At 34.0% G+C, this 19856-nt stretch overlaps 1 protein-coding gene across 2 annotated transcripts; it reads right to left on the bottom strand.

Annotated features, from left to right (window-relative positions):
- Nucleotides 1-1960: 1960 nt before the first annotated feature.
- On the bottom strand, nucleotides 1961-19258 carry LOC106639719 (uncharacterized). 2 transcript variants are annotated; one of them, XM_089597886.1, is made up of 4 exons: nucleotides 18982-19258; nucleotides 18713-18901; nucleotides 18552-18645; nucleotides 1961-3714 (listed from the first exon to the last, which is right to left on the bottom strand). In XM_089597886.1, exons 2-4 carry the CDS (start codon nucleotides 18850-18852, stop codon nucleotides 2311-2313), a joined length of 1638 nt encoding a protein of 545 aa, XP_089454012.1. In that variant the 5' UTR covers nucleotides 18853-18901; nucleotides 18982-19258; the 3' UTR covers nucleotides 1961-2310. The 2 variants fall into 2 exon arrangements, with proteins under 2 accessions (XP_089454012.1, XP_089454011.1); XM_089597885.1 differs by having other exon boundaries at nucleotides 18713-18898.
- Nucleotides 19259-19856: the final 598 nt, after the last annotated feature.

The following is a 19856-nucleotide window of genomic DNA, read 5'->3' as shown; positions in this document are numbered from 1 at the left end:
TTAATCTGATAAATAAATTACACATTTATGTATATGTTACCATAACCTACATTTGTCAAGCATAGGCAATAATTTACTTACAGATAATTCTACTTTGTATGGATTTAAGCTGAGAGATGTTTGTCTCACAACATAGCAATTGATCAGATGACCGACTCCTTTACTTACATATTTCTGTCCGTAGGCAACGTGCCCACTCTCTACTAATTTTTTAGCTTTTTTCAGCGTTTCATTATTAAAAACTATGTTGCAACTTATACTTTTAAAGCCTGTTTGGATAATCATATCCATTTTTTAGGGTGCTGATGTTTACGCGATAGCAGTATGTACGTCTTATTCAATAAATAATACTTTCTCCTATAAGCGACAGTGTTACGATTTAATCATACGAGGGTACGGTATTGCGCGATTCTGACACCGAGCTCGGCGCTGCGTGTCATGCACGGAGCGAATAGGGTAATACAGAACAATCATGTGCTCCTATGACGTCTTAGGCTCCATATACCTGAACTTAAACTTGCTCTATAATCGTTTCTTTTTTTTCGTTAAAGTCACAAAAGTCAAATATGCCTTTTTTCATTATAAAAAGACGTAGGAGGTAGAGAGGTTATGTTTCATGGGGATTCTGCTGTTTCCAGCTTTTCTCCTCTTTTACTTAACAAAATTTGATGAAATTTTGTAGATTGACTTACAACTGACCATAGAAGAGAGCTCAACTATTGTATTTGCAAAACAATATCAAGTAGTAAAGCATCTACTTCACATGATTCATGAAGAAGTTTTACTATTTAACACTGCAAAAAAAATCACCTGTCACATTCTACTATAAATGTCCCAAAACGCAGATTTTTGATGTTCGTGAATGTATTTTTTTTCTTTGGGACTTGTATTTTTTCGCACTTGCGGGACTTGAACTTTTTTCAGCGCATGGAACTTGTAATTTTGTGAATCGAAAATTTTTCAAAATTCACAATTGTCACCTATCTCATTCTACTATAAAAGTCCCAGAATGCATAGTTTTTATGATGGCTAAAAAAAAAAAAAAAATTTCCTCGGGATTTGTATTTTTTTCGCACAGCCAAAAAATCAGCTGACGATTTGGCATCAAAAATCAGTTGATTTATCAGCTGACAAATCAGCTGATTTTTTCTAGCAGTGTTAATATTGCTCTGCAAATGTTAGAGCTGAGCGCTCTTCTATGGTCAATTTTAAGTCGATCTACTGAATGTCATCCAATTTCGTTAAGCAAAAGTGAAGAAAAGTTGAGAACGGCAGAATCCCCATAGAACATAACCTCTTTACCTCCCACGCCCTTTTAGGATGTTCATGACGAATTGGATTTTCTGATAGATTTTGCTGAAAATTTAAATAGATATAAGTTATGACTGACAATATTTCATGCAAAATTTCTGACCATTTCACTACACCGTATTTTAAATATGTGTTAAAAAAAAATCAATTTAATAAATGTACAACTTTACGAAACAGTCACATGAAAATCGATTTTTGATGAAAATGATCCATACAATTTGCGTAATTTTTTTTGCATGACGCAATACCATAAAAGAAGGGTAGTATTTGATTTTCAGAGGGATCTACTAGTTATTTTTACAATTAAATAAAAAAATGGTGTTAGACGCATATATATAGGTGTATTAATGCATGCAAAACAGTTGCTTGCGCTGCCACATGCTCACTCTTCCCTTACTGCACTCTACATTTCCCCGCTGACGGTCACAAACGTCCTTAAGAAAGAACAAATGAATCAGTAGTACCGAAGTCCAAGTATAACTGGTTATAAAATAATAATATTTATCTGTATTGTTATTGAAACGTATGCGAGAAATGTTTTATGGGTATAAAAAAGATTTATTTACAAACTCTTCAACAAATTTTAATTGCTATTTCACAGTAAGTAGAAGTGAAAATAACATTACAATGTATGTAGGTATTTATATTTATATGTGTGCAATGTACTCCACGGTTATTAAGAAATGTAACAAATATGATCTTAATAAATTGTATTTTTTTATGTGTTTTCGTTACATCTGTAGAATCGCAGGCAGAACGAGTTCACGTCTCCAGATCAATTTGACAAGGAAAAAAAACTGATGGAGACAAGATGAGTGATAACGAGTAACCTAGGTGGGCACAGGATAGCCGAAAAAGATCGAGTGCAAACACTGATTTCAGTTTATAAACAGTGATGTCTTGTTAGTGTATATCATATGTAAAACAAAGAATTAAAAAAAAACAATTTCACAGATTGACAGTTGGTCGCAAAAGTTCTTCTTAAGTTTAACAGAATTTCTAATATTTATTCTGCGATCGTAATGAAGAATAAACATCGACCAATTTCCTAGAATTTACTTGTGTTAATCTATTTCTATATATGTTATGGACGTAAGTCCATTGTGAAAAGTATGCTTCTAACTGAGCTGTAGAAGCTGGTATTAGAAGTAACTTTATAGCATACTTCGCCAAGTTAGGAAAAAAGGCTTTACTCAACTTCCAGTAGACAATGGGTTTGCGACATCTCGCTTGCAAAGGTAACAATTCTTCTTTATTTTCTAAGTATTCATGAAGTTCTTCTAGTGTCTGAGAGTCCATAGTGTTTCTAAAAAACTGGTACGCCTTTTGGTTTTGCTCCGGACTCAACAGACTCCCAGCATACTTATGGTGTAGAACATAGGCTGCAAAATCAACTGGTTTCAAAGCTCTTAAAATTCTGTCCTTTAACAATTCTTGTTGTTGAATATTATGAAACCTTAAAGAAAGCCACAACTGAACAGCATCAGCTGCATTGCATACAGGATCTTGAGCTTTATAAATCAATTTGCACACTGGCTCTAATAAATCGATTAGGTCTGTTAGCTGAGTTGTAAACACATCGTTATTAATAATGTTTAAAACAGAAGCCTTAATGTTAACATTTTCTAATGTTGATATTTTTATAAGTATGTCGATGTTATTTAAAATACTAACTGCACTATCACGTAGATAAGCAAACCGGGTATCCGGGTAGTTACGTAGCAGTGTACCCCCATACTTAATTACTAATGAATCAAGTTTCGGTTCGCGGAAAGCATGAATAACTTCTCTCATATTATCTGAAAAAGTGGAGGGAACTAAACTTTTTAATAACAAGTTTGCACTATGACTAGCACAAGTTGAGTGCCATAAGGTTTCACCAGCAGAACTTTCGGCTAATCGACCTCCTCTTAAGATTTTGGCATCATTATCTGATTTGATGGCAAACACATCAGTTTCGTAAAATTCTTTAGCGTAATCAATGGCATCAACCATAACTTCAGAAAGGTATTCTCCATCTTCGCGCTCCAAAGAAGCATCATATGCTTTTAAAAACGTGTGAGAAATGTTTTCGTTGCGCAGGCTGCAAACAACTATTTTGCGGTTTATCGTGGAATTTTTCCAACCATCTATTAATAGGACACTATCAGTGCCTCTTAATTTTTTTTTTCTATCATTAACTATCTTCTCATGCAGCTCATTGACACATGTACTGGCCAAAGTTTGACGACATGGAGGTTTATACTTTGTAATTTTTGTTTTGCGGAGAGCTTCAACAAAATTCAGAAAGTACTTATCTTCTACAACCCTGTAAGGGATGTTACATGCGCAGAAAAATTCTGTTAATTTTTCATTCAAATCTTCTACTGTTAATTCTTCATCGTCGTGCAGAAACAGTTCTTCCTAAGGAAATAAAATAAAAATTACAATTAGAATTTAAAATAATCTTTAAAGAGTAATAGTTATTGATATGAGTACTAGTAAATGAGATTGAACATGTGACCGTAGGTCATATTTCTACAAAATGCAATTATAAAACAATCTTTATAAAATTGACACCCTAACCTCAACTACTGCTTAGTCTACTTTAGTCGATTGGTAAGTTTATTGGTTAGAATTTATGAGGGCTGTAGGTGGGTTATTTCCAGACCTACCAAAATAGCCACACACACACAGACACGCCGCATTCATACACACATACACGCACACATACGTATATGTAATGGCTTTTGGTATATTGAAAAATCATAAATGTAAAAATTTAATTTATTTCAGTATTCCTTACCAAGTATAAAAATGAATTTAACTAATTATTATATTTTATGCTAGTATTGATTACGTAATTTTTATTGTTAATTTTTATGTATACATTTTTATTGACATATTATATAATAAAGAAACACTTTCATCAAAATTCTGAAATAAATGGAATAATCTCCAAAAAATCATGAAACATGTTTTTTTAAACTTGTATTAAATGAAGTAACTGGATCGACATCGTTCAAAGATATAAGAACTTATAAAGAAATAACATATAAAACGTTTAAAGATACTGTAATTGCAATGGGTGTATAAGATAATGATGAAAAAATAAATGACATTTTTAAAGAAGCAATTGATCTTATGTTTTCATATTAATTAAAACAATCTTTTGCTTGGTTTTTAATTTCAGAAAACATTCAAGGTGATAAAATATGGAATAAATATAAATAATGTATCCCGGAGGATTTGCCTGATAGTACAGATCGATAATTTACCTCTTCTACATATTAACCAAATTTTAGAATCAGAAAATAAATCATGTAAATACTTTAATTTACCTACACCAAAAAAATTGGAGAGTAAAAAAAATAATCTAGATGAAGAAATACGTTTTAGTAAAAGAATGTTCAACTCAATGTATATAAGACACGTATATAAGTACCAGAAAATATTATTTAGTATTATTTGCGAACTGAAAAATAACATTTTCTTTACAGATGGTCCAGGAGGGTCGGGAAAATCATATTTATATAAAATGTTAATTTATTATTTTATTTCTCAAAATAAAAAAATTTTGTCAATGGCATGGAGTGGCATAGCATCAATTTTGATTTCAAAGGGGATGGCAAGTCATAGAACTTTGAGACTTCCTTTAGATCTTATTAATATAGAGTGCCTTTTTAGAATTCGATTTGGAAAAAAAATTCAGAGAAGTTAATTTAATTATTTGGGATGAGGCTTCAATAATTATAAAAAAAGCATTGGAAATAGTAGACAGAACATTAAGAGGTTTATGTAATACTTAAAAATATTTTGGAAATACATGATTTATTTTAGGAGGTGATTTTCGTCAAATCCTCCCAGTGATAAAAAACAGTAGCAAAAAAATTATAATCGAATGTATTATTAAATCTTCCTTTACATGGAATTCATTCGAAATTTTAAAATTGGAAATCTATCTTCGTTCTAACCATAAAGGGTTTTTTTAGTTATCATTGGACATTGGGAAAAAGGAAATAGAAGCTTTTAATATTCCTTAAAATTGGATATCAAATGATGCATGTTTTCAAATATTTTCTGATACTTATAGTTGTTCGATGAATAGTGTTACACTAACATCATCGCATAACGATAATATTAATAATATTAATTATTTTATAGCACGTATATGTCGAGGGAATAGGTAAAAGACAGGCAGATTCTTTAAATTAGGATAATAAATTTTATATATATATATATATGTATATATATATACACGTATGACTTATGCAGACTTCACGTGCGTCTAACATATAAATTAATAACATGGCATTATACGGACGTCCACATAACTCCTTTTTTGTCCTTATAATCACCCCTTCTCTCATACACATAATTGTCCGCATAAGTTACCTTCGCACGCGCGCGCGCGCACACACACACACACACACGCACACACATTAGTGAGGCTTCGCCCCCTGCGCGATCCGCTTGCCAACCCTCCACTACACTAATTTGTAATAAGAGTATTTAAATTTAAAATAAAAAATATTAAAGTATGTAACATTAAAATATTTGTATTGCTACATGCTTTATAAATTGATATTAATGTATATTGATAGATTAAATGACGTTTAGTTTTGAAAAGAAAAAATAATGCTAACAATGAGCATAAATCACATGATTTTTTTTAATTCCTTGCGTAAAGGGACGATAGTAGTAGGATGGATCAGGTGCCGATTAAGGCGCAGGATCATCGTCCAGCGATGCTACAGGTGTCTGGGATATGGGCACACAAAATACGACTGCAGAGTCCCGGACCGATCAGGTCTCTGCTGGAGATGCGGGAAGGACAAGCACAGAGCTAAGGACTACAAGGCCGAACCAAAATGTGTCCTATGCAGCGAATCTGCGCTTGGAGGAGAAAGCACAAACCACGTGCCTGGATCTGAAGCATGCAGGGCCTTCAGACAGGTCCTGGATATAAGAAAAAGAAACCAGATATAATGCCCAGAGTTCTCCAAGGAAACATGAACGGGGCAATCGACGCAGATGCCCTTCTGCCACAAATACTATGCAAAAGAAGGGCAGACATAGCGCTCATGAGCGAGCAGTACAGGAACTATAAGCCACCTAAGTGGCTCAACGACGCGGCAAATATGTCGGCCATTTCGGTTCCTAGACCAGACAAAATCCGCCGAAACGCAAGCGGATCGGAAAGACATTTTGTCTGGTTGAGAAGTGGAAGCATTACTTATGTTAGCTGCTACTTTTCACCAAACACCAGTATCGAGGAATACAGGAGACGAATAAATAACCCTGAAGACACCATAAGAGATAGCATGGAGGGTGACCTCATAGTCGCCGGAGACTTCAACGCAAGAGCAGTAGAATGGGGAATGCCCACAACAAATTCTAAATGCCAGGCAGTTCTAGATATGGCGGCAAGGCTTGGTCTGGTTGTTGTGAACGAAGGATAGACCACAACTTTCCGAAGACTGGGATTTGGCGAGTCAATACCAGACGTCACACTGGCTTCGGAGAGCCTTGCGCCAAGAGTAAAGGAATGTCAGATGATTGAGGACGAAAATGGTAGCAATCACCAATATATCGTCTTTGAAATCACCGACGCAATAGACAGAAGAGGCATTGCACGCAAAACAGGATGGAATGCTAAGAAACTGGATACAGAACGACTAGCAGAAAAAGTTGAGAGTGGCCTTACTGCTCTGCACGGCGATGAGCCAAACCTGAACACAGTAGAAGGAGTACAGGTGTTCACTGAAGCAACCATGCATCTCTTAAAAAATGCCTGCGAAGCCTCCATGCCTAGGAAAAAAATGTGGAACGGCAAACGTTCAACCTACTGCACGGAAAGACCGAGATCATTGAAAATCCCCTACTACAATATTTGATCGTAAGAAATACTGCACCAACGTTATATTTGTTGCTTACTAACACAAGAATTTTTAGTGTCACCTTAAGTGGTCTTAAATTTCGTGCCAAGTACATAGGTTTTAAGATATCAGTACAAGTATTTAGTGACGGTGGTACGGTTTTTTCCCTTACCAACTGTAGCTATGAAAAATAGATGTATCCAGTAGGTGTTTACGACGTACTATAGTGCGCAGAGCAGTTTTTTTTTCTTGTGGTATGCATTTTTAATATACCTGTAGGTACATTAAAAATTATCCATATTCATTGTAATATTATTTTTATCATAATAAATGTATGTACCAGCGTTAAAAAAATAAGTAACAGTTAATTAGGATACTGGTGCAGTGATGAATTGTTAATGTTGTTACTATAAATATCAAAAGTAACCTCAAAGTGGATCATGGATGACTTTGTTAAAAATATTTTAGTGCGTTGGAAATTACAATGTCTCACTAATATTTTTTCATGAGAGTAAAATTATTCAATTACTTATTTATTTACATGAGATAATACCGTACTTAGTGTTCATATAAACTTATACCTAACGCAGTAGAAGGAGATTCTACATAACATACTTGAGCGTGGTTTTAGACAGACGTGGTACGGGAAAAAACCGTACCAAGCTATGAAAAACTCATAACTAAGTATAGTAGAGGATTTTCAATGAACTCGGTCTTTCCGTGTGGTGAAACGAGGAAATCGCGGAATTTAGGCGCCAATGCCTTAAACATAGACGCCTTTACCAAAGGGCTAGAAACAGACCAGAGGCTGGACAAAGATACGCAGAGTATCAGCTGTCAAGAAAGATGATGCGAGCTGCCATCAAAAACAGCAAAAAACAGTGCTGTCAGACTCTGTTCCAGGAAGTAAACAACGACCCCTGGGGCAGAGCATATCAGATAGTGATGGGAAAACTGGGGAAAGTGGCACCATCTGCAATCGGGGATGCGGGTACCATGAGACAAATTGTGGATACGCTATTCCCGACGCATCCAGAACTTGAGGATCATGCAGACTTGGAGCCTATAAAGGATGTTCCTCTGTTTACCCAGAAGGAACTGGAGCTAGCAGCAGGATCGCTCAAAAACGGGAAAGCCCCTGGACCAGATGGCATACCCGCAGAAGTAATCAAGACAGTAGCGACGAAACACTCACAACTGTTTCTGAACCTATACAACGCATGCTTGCGGATGGGGGTGTTCCCAACTCTCTGGAAAAACGCACGGCTGGTACTGATTGATAAAGGCAAGGGTGAGCCTAACTCCCCATCATCACTCAGGCCATTATGCATGCTTGACACGGCTGGAAAGTTATACGAAAAACTGCTTAAGGCCCGTCTTCTACAGGCCATACAAAACGCGGGAGACTTGTTCGACAGGTAGTATGGATTCAGAAAAGGAAGGTCTACTATAGGAGCAGTAGAGGAAGTAGTGAAAGAAGAAGCATATATCATGGAGCAAGACCCCTCGTTCTTCTGGTGACCCTAGACGTAAAGAACGCTTTCAACTCAGCAAGATGGAAAGACATGCTTCACGCTCTAAAACACACATTCAGAACACCGGACTATCTCTTAAGAGTATTAAGAGATTATCTCAGAGAACGCTTCTTAACATACACAACAACAGAAGGCGAAACAAAGAAGAGAATTACTGCAGGGGCATTTCAGGGATCCATACTTAAACCTGATCTCTGGAACGTGTCATACGACGGACTGCTCCACCAGGAAATGCCAGAGGGGACATTCTTGGTTGGATCCGCAGAAGATGCCGCTGTGGTGATCGTTGAATGAACGACGGAACTTGTCCAGGTGCGACTCAACCAGGTTATGCGAAGAGTAGTCCCATGGATGAAGAACCACGGGCTCAAGGTTGCAACAAGGAAGACGGAAATGGTACTCTTGACGAGGAGAGAGATAGATACCATCATTCCCCTCAAGGTACAAGAAGAAGAAATAATGACGAAGGATGCCGTAAAGTATTTAGGGGTGACGCTGGATAGGAAGCTCACATTCTAGAATCACCTCAGGCAAGCAGCGGACAAAGCGGCGGCAAGGGTAGCGGCCTTAAGCCGTATTATGCCGAACGTTAGGGGCCCAAAACCTGCAAAACGCAGGCTCCTCATGTCTACTGCCCAGTCTAATATCCTGTACGGGGCTGAGATATGGGAAGATGAAATGAACGTCAAAAGGAAGAGAGTGAGGATCACTCAAGTTCAAAGAACAGGAGCCCTAAGGATAGCCTGCGCCTATCGCACAGTCTCAGAGCCCGTGATAATGATGATGGCAGGCGTAATCCCCGTCGATCTCCTTGCAAGAGAACGGCGACTGAGACACCTCACGGAACAGGAATTAGGAAGAAAAGAGGCCAGGGAGAACGCCCGGGAAAGGACCTGGGAACTCTGGCAACTTAGATGGCAAGAAGATATTAGAGGTAGATGGACGTCACGCCTGATAAAAAACATCAAGAAATGGACTGAGCGAAAACACGGCGAGGTAGATTTTTATCTCACCCAATTCTTCTCAAATCACGGGTTTTTCCGCTCTTACCTAAACAAGATGCGGAAAACACAGTTGGCTGCATGCAAGTACTGCGGACACGATAAGGATGACGCGGAACACTCGTTTTTTACCTGTGTCAAGTGGCAAGCTGAACGAAGTGCTTTGCAAGAAAGGATCGGACCGTTTAACCCTGACAACGTCATAGATCAAATGCTACTGGACGAAGAAAGATGGACTACGGTAGCTCAATATATACATACGGTTCTCCGGGCCAAGAAGGAAGATGGTTTCCTGGACGATTGAACCGAACTAGTGGACGCTCGCAAGAAACGTACATTTATTGTTTATATGTATATATAGATATACATACATGTTCGACACTTACGTTATTCGTTTAAGGTGACCAACAGTCTGTAACGATCGTCTCAACGGTATAGACGTGAGTATCTATCGTTAATATTTATAAACAGTGGCCCTACAATGTAATTTACAAAAATTGTTGTGCTTTTTGTCTTTGTTTTCTTTGTTAATAAAGTGAGCCTGATGAGGTTGGCGTTAAGACCAACGAAACGTTGCTCATCAAATTAACACCTGGTTTTTTGGAGTTTTTATTCGTACTCCCAAAATTAGCTCTTACTGATCGTGTGCTTAGGCACTGATCCTCAAGTCATCATGAAAACAACTGAGAGCAGAACGACATGTTCAACAAACGATATAACTGAATCTTTTCTACCTAGTATACCGGGGGCTAGTTTGTAAATGATAATTTATCATAACGAATTGATGATTACATAAAGAATCAACCAAAATTTTGAGTATTTAATGAGATAGTAAATCCATTTGTGTAAATTGTACATTACTTAAATCCTCCGGGTTACCAAGATGAACAGCCTAGGATGAAGGTTATTTTCGGGTTCATAAGCTTAGGATTGATTTGATTTTCGTATTCAATAAGTAATTTAATAAAATTATATGTGATCAACTGTCTGTCCCCTCAGCCTTTGAATTGGAAAGTTTAAAATTGAGGTCATTTTCTTATTTAACTCTTAATTTTTTTAAATTATGTACAGTCAACTTGATGTCTTCCGCTTTTAGGGTTGAGAAGCTTTGGATGTAGGTTATTTTAGTATTTAATCACTAGTTAATTTAATTATTATATGATCAACATAGGCCCCCTTCAGCTTTTGGGTTAAAAAGCTTAGAAAGTAGGTTTTATATTATTTCAATGATAATGTACCAAAGTTACGTATGATCAACTCTCCGCCTCACAGCTTATAATTTAAGAAGCTTAGGATTGAGGTTATTTTACTATTTAGTAAATAATTTATTAAAAATATATATGGCCAAATCTCTGTTCTCCCAGCTTTTGGACTAAAAAGTTTAGGATGTAGATTATTTATTGATTTAATAAATAATTTATTAATGTTTCCCCGACTTTTGGATTAATAAGCTTAAGATTTAGGTTAGTCACATATTCAATCAATAATTTGATAACATTATATGTGGTAAAGTCGCTGTCCCCCCAGCTTTTGCGCTAAGAAGCTTAGGATTTAGGTTTGTTTCTTATTTAATTATTAATTGATTAATATTATGTATGATAATCTCGCAACCCCTTCGGATTTTGGGTTCGAAAGCTTAGAATTTAAGTTTTTTACTTATTTCATAAGTAATTAATATAATTAACTCATGATCAACTCGCTCTTTCTCCAGTAACTGGGTTAGAAAGCATGGAATGTAGGTTGAGATGTTACTGATTTTTCACGATTTTGTCCATGTAGCCTATTTTAATTTTGCGGTTAATACTTGACCACTTTTGGTATTATAGGAACTGATATATTGAATTAGTTTTTTTACGATCACCTAGTAAATTTGGAGTATGTTGGTTCAAAGTATACAGTACTGTTATTGTAGGGGATTTGTCGCTGAAACTCAACATTTTAAGAAAAATTATTTGGCCATTTTTAATCAGCCATTTTAAAATGTTATCTAAGCCAAAATATTTTTGTTTTGTTTGGCCCTTATTACCTTAAAATCGCAGTATTTGAAAACCTAAGATGAAAAAGAAATTTTCTTACCGTGAAATTGACAGTTTGCTCTAAGTTTGGATATTAGGTTTCTATCCCTTAGGTTAATATTTATTTTTTTCTTGTGGCCAATCATCCCAGCTTTAATCTCCAAAAAGTTTTATCAAACAATGATGCATTGAAGAAACGTTATTTTGTTTTGGAAAAAAACACAATTTTTATCTTGGTTTAACGTACTAAGGTGGACAGATTGGATTTTTTGTTTAGTCTTCCAGTGGAATAGGAGTATTTACTTTTTAAGTATGCGACAATATAATTGTAGGGAAATTTTGACTGAAATTTAAAATTTTCTATCGAATGGTTTGGCCATTCTGATTAAGCTATTTATAAATATTCTGTAAGTTAAGTTATTTTTGTTTGGCCGACCCTTATACCCTTATGAATCGCAGTTTTGCGATCTCATCCTTTAGGTTTATTATATTTTTCTCTCATAGCTAATCACCTCAGCTTTAACCTCTAAAAAGTTTCATCCGAAATCATTGCTCTGATGGAACTTGATTAGATTTTGAAAAAAAGAAACGAATTTTTTCACTGTTGGACTTAGTGGTCCTGAAAAGTTACACTGATTTTCATAAGTCAAATATTTGTTAAAGAGGTTTGGGAGTATTATTCAGAGAGGCGTTAAACAGGGAGTCCCCCTGGCCCTCGCAGATGTACCCCCTATACCGCGCACCTCCTCCTGCACTCGACAAACTTGAAGCTATACTACTGTAATTAATTATATTTTTTGAAAAATGCCTGGCAAGGTTTTTTTTGTACTAAAGTATCAATAAATATTTTTTTTTATTTTAACATATTTATAATATACCCTAATTTTAATTAAAAGGCAATCTAACCTAGATCTCTCATAATAGACTGTGTTAAACTGTCAACATTTAATAATTCTTTTCTCGAATGTTTCTGTGGTAAAAAATCTTAAAAATTCATGTGCACTTCTGATATGCTCAAATATAACATACATTTTTTTGGGACGATTCTATATCTTAAACTTTTCTCGCAAACATCCTTGAAACAAAAATAAACTCATGTTGTTTAGTAAAAAGCATAAGTACGTAAGAAAATTAAAAAAAAAACAAAAAAAAAAAGCATAAGTAGTCACACGCCAAAGATGCTAAAAGGCCAATTTTCGGGTTATGGTAGAGTTTTATTTAAACTTATACCGTTGACCTACTGTTTTTATGCTGGGAATATATTGCTTAAACAAAATACTATACATATCAACCTTGTATAAAATAATATTACATAGAAGCGAGTGATACGAAATTGTAAGAAAAATCCCATTAGATCCAATGTTAAAACCAACATATTTTTCAACATCCATTTTCTTAAAAATGAAGTCGTTCACCATGGTGTTATTTGATGGCATTTAGAAGTGACGTACTTAAAATATGATTCAAAATTTTATTAACTTTTTTATAAATATTTATACAAACTCGCATGAGCCACTTCAATCAGCAACACTAATACATATTATGTGAAGGGTTGTAAACTTGAGATACTTTTTTTTAATTGAAAGACTTTTTGATACGAAAAGTAAGCATTTTTGTTGTCAAGAATTAGTTTGAAACTCACATGACAAGTATTATTTTATAGCAAAAAAGAAAATAATTGTTTTTCGTTTAAAACAAATTCTTGACATTATCTCTGATGTTATAAAGCAAGTTCTTAAAATTATCCATCGTTGCCTTTATGCTGTCGTGCAGGTGGTGCTGTTTCATATTATTATACGTAGCGAATACATGAATTTTCTGAGTTAATTTGTCGACTTTCTCTTTAACAAGGTTCACTACCTTTTGAGGGGGGGGGGGAGGTACGAGAGAGGGCCAGTTTTTTGCCTTTTTTAGGTTAGAAATGCGCACGCATATCCTGTCTGTTAACATCGGAGGACCGTAGTTTCATTTATTTTTAACAAGTTTTTATTAAGTCACTTTCTTGTTCGTATGTCTGTCGTTCCGGTCGGAATCTTGCAATCGATTTTTAGATCACTTCCCGACATTCGATCAGGGTGAAATTCTGCACACACTCTTGGTTTTGATGACAATGCAATAAAGTACATTCAATACCATATTAAATCCAATATGGCGGCCATAACGGAATGGCAGACTACGTTACTTATTACAAATCTATTAATATGGATATCAAATGAAAGGGAATGGCGAGCAGAATACAATAAGCTATATGAATAGCAGCTATATGACGTTCCTCAAAATCAAATATGGTGGCTGATAAAAAATGGCAGACCAGCTTTTTTATTATGTACAACCCCATCGATATGGGTATCAAATAAGTAAGCATGGAGAGTAGAATTCAATAAGCTGTATGACGTTACTCAAAATCTAAAATAGTAGATTAACTTTTTTTTTAAATCTCGTTTCGTATAGGGAATGAAATAAAAGGGTCTGGCGAGTAGAATAAATTAAAACATATTACGTGACTCAAAATTTAATATGGCAGATGTTTCAAAATGGCAGAATACTTTCTTTATTGCAATACAATCAATGTGGATATGAAATGAAAGGTCACGGCAGATGCATTACGACAAGTTATATGCTGCTACTTGAAATGAAACATAGTGGCCGTTACAATATGGTGGATTACATTTTTAATACAACCACATTAATATGAGTATTGAATAAATAGCCTTCTCAAGTTGTATACAGTAAGTTATGTGGCCTTATTCAAAATTATAAATAGCAGGTGACCTGCAAGAATCGACCAATGCGTAGATTGTAATAGGAAGTTTTGATTAGAGACGGTCATTGAACAGTCCAATGTATCATGAAAAGTGCACACAAACTGAAGGTGTATTAGTAACATATAATAAATATTGATTTTGAGTTTATTAATTCTAATATATATTTGTAAAAATTTACACATTTCATCTACAGTTACAGAAAACAGATTACTTTATATACTCTAATGTGTAGAGAAAATAACGTTATAATATTAATAAGAAAGACAATGATTAAAGATTTTGTTATAAAGAAATATGTAATTAATATGCCACAGAATAATTCTAAAAAAAAATAAAACAAGCCTTCCACGGTCTTCCCCACAAAAAACACACCACCACATAAATGCTTATAGATAAACTTGAAAAACGTGGGGCGCATCTGTACTACTAAACACGTTATAACCCAAGCAGAAATAATTGTATTTGATTAGTCAGTAATAATTATTTCTAAAAATTAGTAGAAAATATAAAAAAATAACAGTTTTAATTGTCCATATTTAAAACAAGTAATAAGACTTATTTTTCACAATTGTTTGTCACAAGTTATTATTAAAACTTTGTAATACTTATTATTTGTTATTATTTTTTTTTGGTCGCGGGATCAAACGGTGCGACCGTCCCCATGAAGATTATTATTTTTTTTTATTTATTATTATTTTTTGTTTTTTTAATTTTTTTTTCCATTTGATATAGAATATAAAACAATGAATATGATCTATTGTTAACAATTATCAATAGCTACTAGTTTTTGATAAATCTCAAAAGTCAAGTATTAAATAGTGATCATTAATCTCATAAAAGTTGTTTCTAGTTATTACTTTTTTCAATGTTTCTATAATGATATTTATGACAAAAAAAAAGTAAATAATAAAAAATAATGAAAAAAAATTACTAATAACAACACTCATTTAACTTTATTATAGACTCAAATCTGGACTTTATAAAATATTATTATTAGTTATTATTTTTTATTCGTTACTTAATCACGAAAAAAATTATTACTAACATAATCCTCCAATTTATAACTCTCTGAGTCAAAATTTATTAACAATCATATTTTCTCCTGCTAAATAAAATGATAACATTAATAAAAAATATTAATAAAAAAGCTCTAGATCTCATTAAAAAATTGTTACCTAAAAATTCAGGTATTAATTGTAGCTTTCATTATACTATTATGACCTACATCTATAGCTATAATCAACTACAGTGCAGATACAAAAGTATGTAACTAATAGTTGTAAAATGTAGGTGTTTGTAGCTAAAAATTTTGCGCAAATGTCAAAGAAAAATTGTTTCTAAATCTGATTTTTTTGTAGATATGATAGCTGGTAATGGTGTTATCATCCATATGATATCACCAAAATTAAGGGCTTGAAGTACTTTTAAACAAAAAAAAAAAATTAAGAAAAATTTGGTTTTTCACATAAAATTGTTAAATCTCCCATTTATTAAGTTATTATACACATGATACCATCTGTTACGGCTAATATAACTTTGAAAAAATCAGATCTAGAAACATTTTTTTTCTAAAATTTGCGCAAAATTTGGAACTGTAAACACCTTCTTTTAGCTATTATTTTTTGCTTTTTCATAAGAGCCCATGTTAAGAGGTACAACTTTGAGCTATAAGGTCTCGAGATTTTGTCCGATTGGGAGTAAACACAAAGCTGCCATTATATTCAGCGGATCAAAATGTAACAAATTATATTTTCCTTACACCTCCGCCGAAAGTTCGTTCCATCTGACCCGATTTTAAGCTAGAAAAAGCCTCATATCAGTCCTGCAATATATGCGCAGAACGAAGTGCGCAGATGTATATAGTTATATATTCAGCACCGAGAAGCAGCAGTAGTTATACAATACATATATATATATATACGGCTAACGGAGGTATAACCTTTATAGTTTATACAACACAGAAAATCATTGGATATTTATTTACATAAATTATTGGATGTATATATATATATTTTTTTTTTTTTTGCACAATTTACATGTATATATAAATTTATTAATTTCACATGAACAAAGTACACAACACAAAATTAAAACTACCAAATTAATGTTTTTTGATCAGTTACTTTCACTTTAATGATTTATTTAGTATATAAATGTAGTATATACATGTCATATTACAAAAATAAACTATGAAATCTTTTATTTAATCGAATTATGCTTATCACAATTATAATAGTTATTGATAATAACCTGATTTATTTTGCACTTACGGATATAAACATTAGGATTTTTTAAAATGATCTTTATAGGATCCATGATTCGAATTTAAACGGATTTCTCTTCCTCTCGTTTTGCCAGCACGACCAACCTGCACAAATCCTCGGCCCAATCTGATTCTATATAATATACTACAGTCTCGGCGAGCGTATATATATAGATATACCTATACACATGTACACTCATCTACGTGCATTTAAGTGGTATTGTTCGAGCGACCGATCGATCAATAATAATGCATAATGCACTAAATCTTTGACTGGATCTTTAAACCATCATTTTTAACAAAACTAAAACCGTGGTGACGAACTTTCGGCGGAGGTGTAAGGAAAAAAAGTATACGTACCACGGCCAAAAAGTGGGGCTACATCTGACCGCGCATTACCGGCCTCGCCTTCGGCTCGGCCGATAATATAGCGCGGTCAGTAATAGCCCCACTTTCTGGCCTAGGTACGTAATATACTATTATGTCATCCCTCCTTTCGGAAATCAGGTGATCAATCAGGGGATGACTCATGCCAAAGTATCATGTGACTTTTTTTCTTATTTAAATTTTTTTTGTACCACCTTCAGTCAATATAAGACATTTTTCTTTAACTTCGACTTTTTTTTTAATTTTTCCAAAAAAATGTCTATGTCCAAATTTTTGGAAAAAAAATTAAAGTTAAAATTTTTGAAAAGACGCATAAAACCATTAGTGAAAAACGCATTAAAAAATAAAAATCATGACAGATGAGATTTTGGCATGAGAAATCACCTGATTAATCACCTGATTTTCGAAAGAAGGGATGTCTCAGATTTTCGCAAGGGAGCTGGCTTAATCCCTTAAAAAATTATTCAATGCTCGCTTATTTGACGTCGGAGTCAGGTTGCAATCATCTTATATTTATTATTTGCAATGCACCACAATTTGTTCAAAGCTACAAACTCCTACAGGAAAATAAAATTGTAGCTATTCGAAAAGTCAGTGAAAAAAAGTTGCAAAACTTTATACATTTCAAGTAAACAGCTGGACAGACCGCCAGAGGGTATGAGTTAAACGAAAGCGTATGAAAAGTTGGCGAGTAGTAGAATGTTTTCTACACGCTGTAAACACAATCATCTCCTATGTTCTCAAATTTGATCGTACTATGTAATGATAAAAAAAATCCATACGGATCGATATGGATTTTGTTCCAAAATGCCACATCCATGTAAAATTATATCTATGTATATCATATATATAGATATAATTTTACATGGATGTAACGTTTTGGAACAAAATCCATATCGATCCATGTGGATTTTTTTTATTGGATAAAATTTTGGGTTTGAAGTTTAACTACTCCCCACAGTCCCCACCCACAACAATTTGTGCAAAAACCAGAATACTTAATTGATTGTCTAAAAATGAAGCCAAACATCGATTTTCATTCAATAGAATGAACCATATTCTGTTGAAAATAAGATTTTTTTAATCTCAATATGTAGAAAAGTATAACTACAGTACAGCAAAATAGTATTAGTGAGCTATTAATTAAAAAACCACTGTTATTAAAACTGCAACCAACCATCGAAATAATAACATATGTATCAGCGAAGTAATAACTGTCATTACATAAACAATCAAAAACCGCGCACTAGTCATATTTATAAAATGTAATAGCTGTAGTCGATAGAGAACAGTAAGAGTCAAATTATCAAAAAAAAAGTGAGATAGTCATTTATAGCAATAGATTAAAAATAGTATGAAAATTTCTACATAAATTATCAGTACAACTTTAAGATAAACAGAAATGAATGGTCTCACCTGACTATTAGTAGTAGATTGACCAATACCTACAGCCTCCCCAATTTCACTCAAGTGGATGTGGTCAGTTTTAACAATTCTCTTACACCGAGATCTGAAAAATTTTATTCCTTTTAAGCACTGACAAATGTTGAAAAATGAGATAATTAGAAAAATCAAACCTATGTTCGTTCAGCTTATCTATGCTAAGCTGTTGAAGAACCTTCTCGCAGACTTTGCATCTAGCAGCTATAACATTATGTGACTTATCTCGTAGTGGAATAAAGCCAAGCTTCCAGTCATTGCAGGTTTTATCAATCATGATCAGCAGAGTATTTAGACCATTAAACAACTCTTAACTAGGATATCTGCTATAAAAAAAGGAAGGTTTAGTGGACAATCATATCTTTCATTGAGATGACTATGTATGACTGACTGAGAGATTACTCACTGATGACAAAATACTCATATATTCACTGAACTACATTATTTGAATCCTTCTAATTTATAAATTCTATAAATAATCCACTATAATTGAGAAAAAGCCACGAAAATATTAATAACAATAACAAAAAAATTATAACCTTACTTAAATATATCTTATTTGGATTAAGACATACAAGCAAGTATAATCAACAAAAACATTATGAGACAAAAGACTACATTTGTTCAAATAACTTGCTCTATTTGAGAATTGTCACTTGTATTTAAAATACTTTTATCCTGGAATAACAGTGAGCAAACAAACAATTAAATTTGACACATATATCACAGTAAAACAATATGCACTTCAAACATTATGTTACTTTGAGAGAAAACAATTTAATTGTAATACCTTTCACAAAAACGTAAATGGCACTATGATTACAGTAGACACAAATATTTTAGAATTCAAAAAATGTAATTAATCATTTAATTATTTTATCATAATTATTGTGATCAGCCTAGAAGCTGGCATCACGTCCATTTCATACGTCAGTGGCCGTCCATTCGTTCTGTCCAGTCCATCGGTCCAGTCCATTAACATCCCTGCTTCCGTTTCATCAAATCTGTCGTTTTTAAAATTCCAGCCCCCCGAGTACGCGACATAAAGAACTTCGTTCTAAAATTGACTGCCCGTTCTTGTACGGCGCTGAAGCACAAGTAGAAAGAGACACAACATCGAACGTGCCTATCTGTCTCTCTCGCACGTTGCCAACGGCGGGAGGAGGGGGTCAGCAAACCAAGGCCAGCCGATGCAACCTCCCCACTCCCCACCGTTGGCAACGTGTGATAGAGACAGATATACACGTTCGATATTGTGTCTCTTTCTACTAGTGCTTCAGC

This window comes from Copidosoma floridanum, unplaced genomic scaffold, assembly GCF_036245765.1.
Source record: "Copidosoma floridanum isolate Cflo_tuat_1 unplaced genomic scaffold, Cflo_Japanese_pri ptg000040l, whole genome shotgun sequence".
Lineage (NCBI taxonomy): Eukaryota > Metazoa > Arthropoda > Insecta > Hymenoptera > Encyrtidae > Copidosoma > Copidosoma floridanum.
This window is presented reverse-complemented; position numbering and strand designations above follow the sequence as displayed.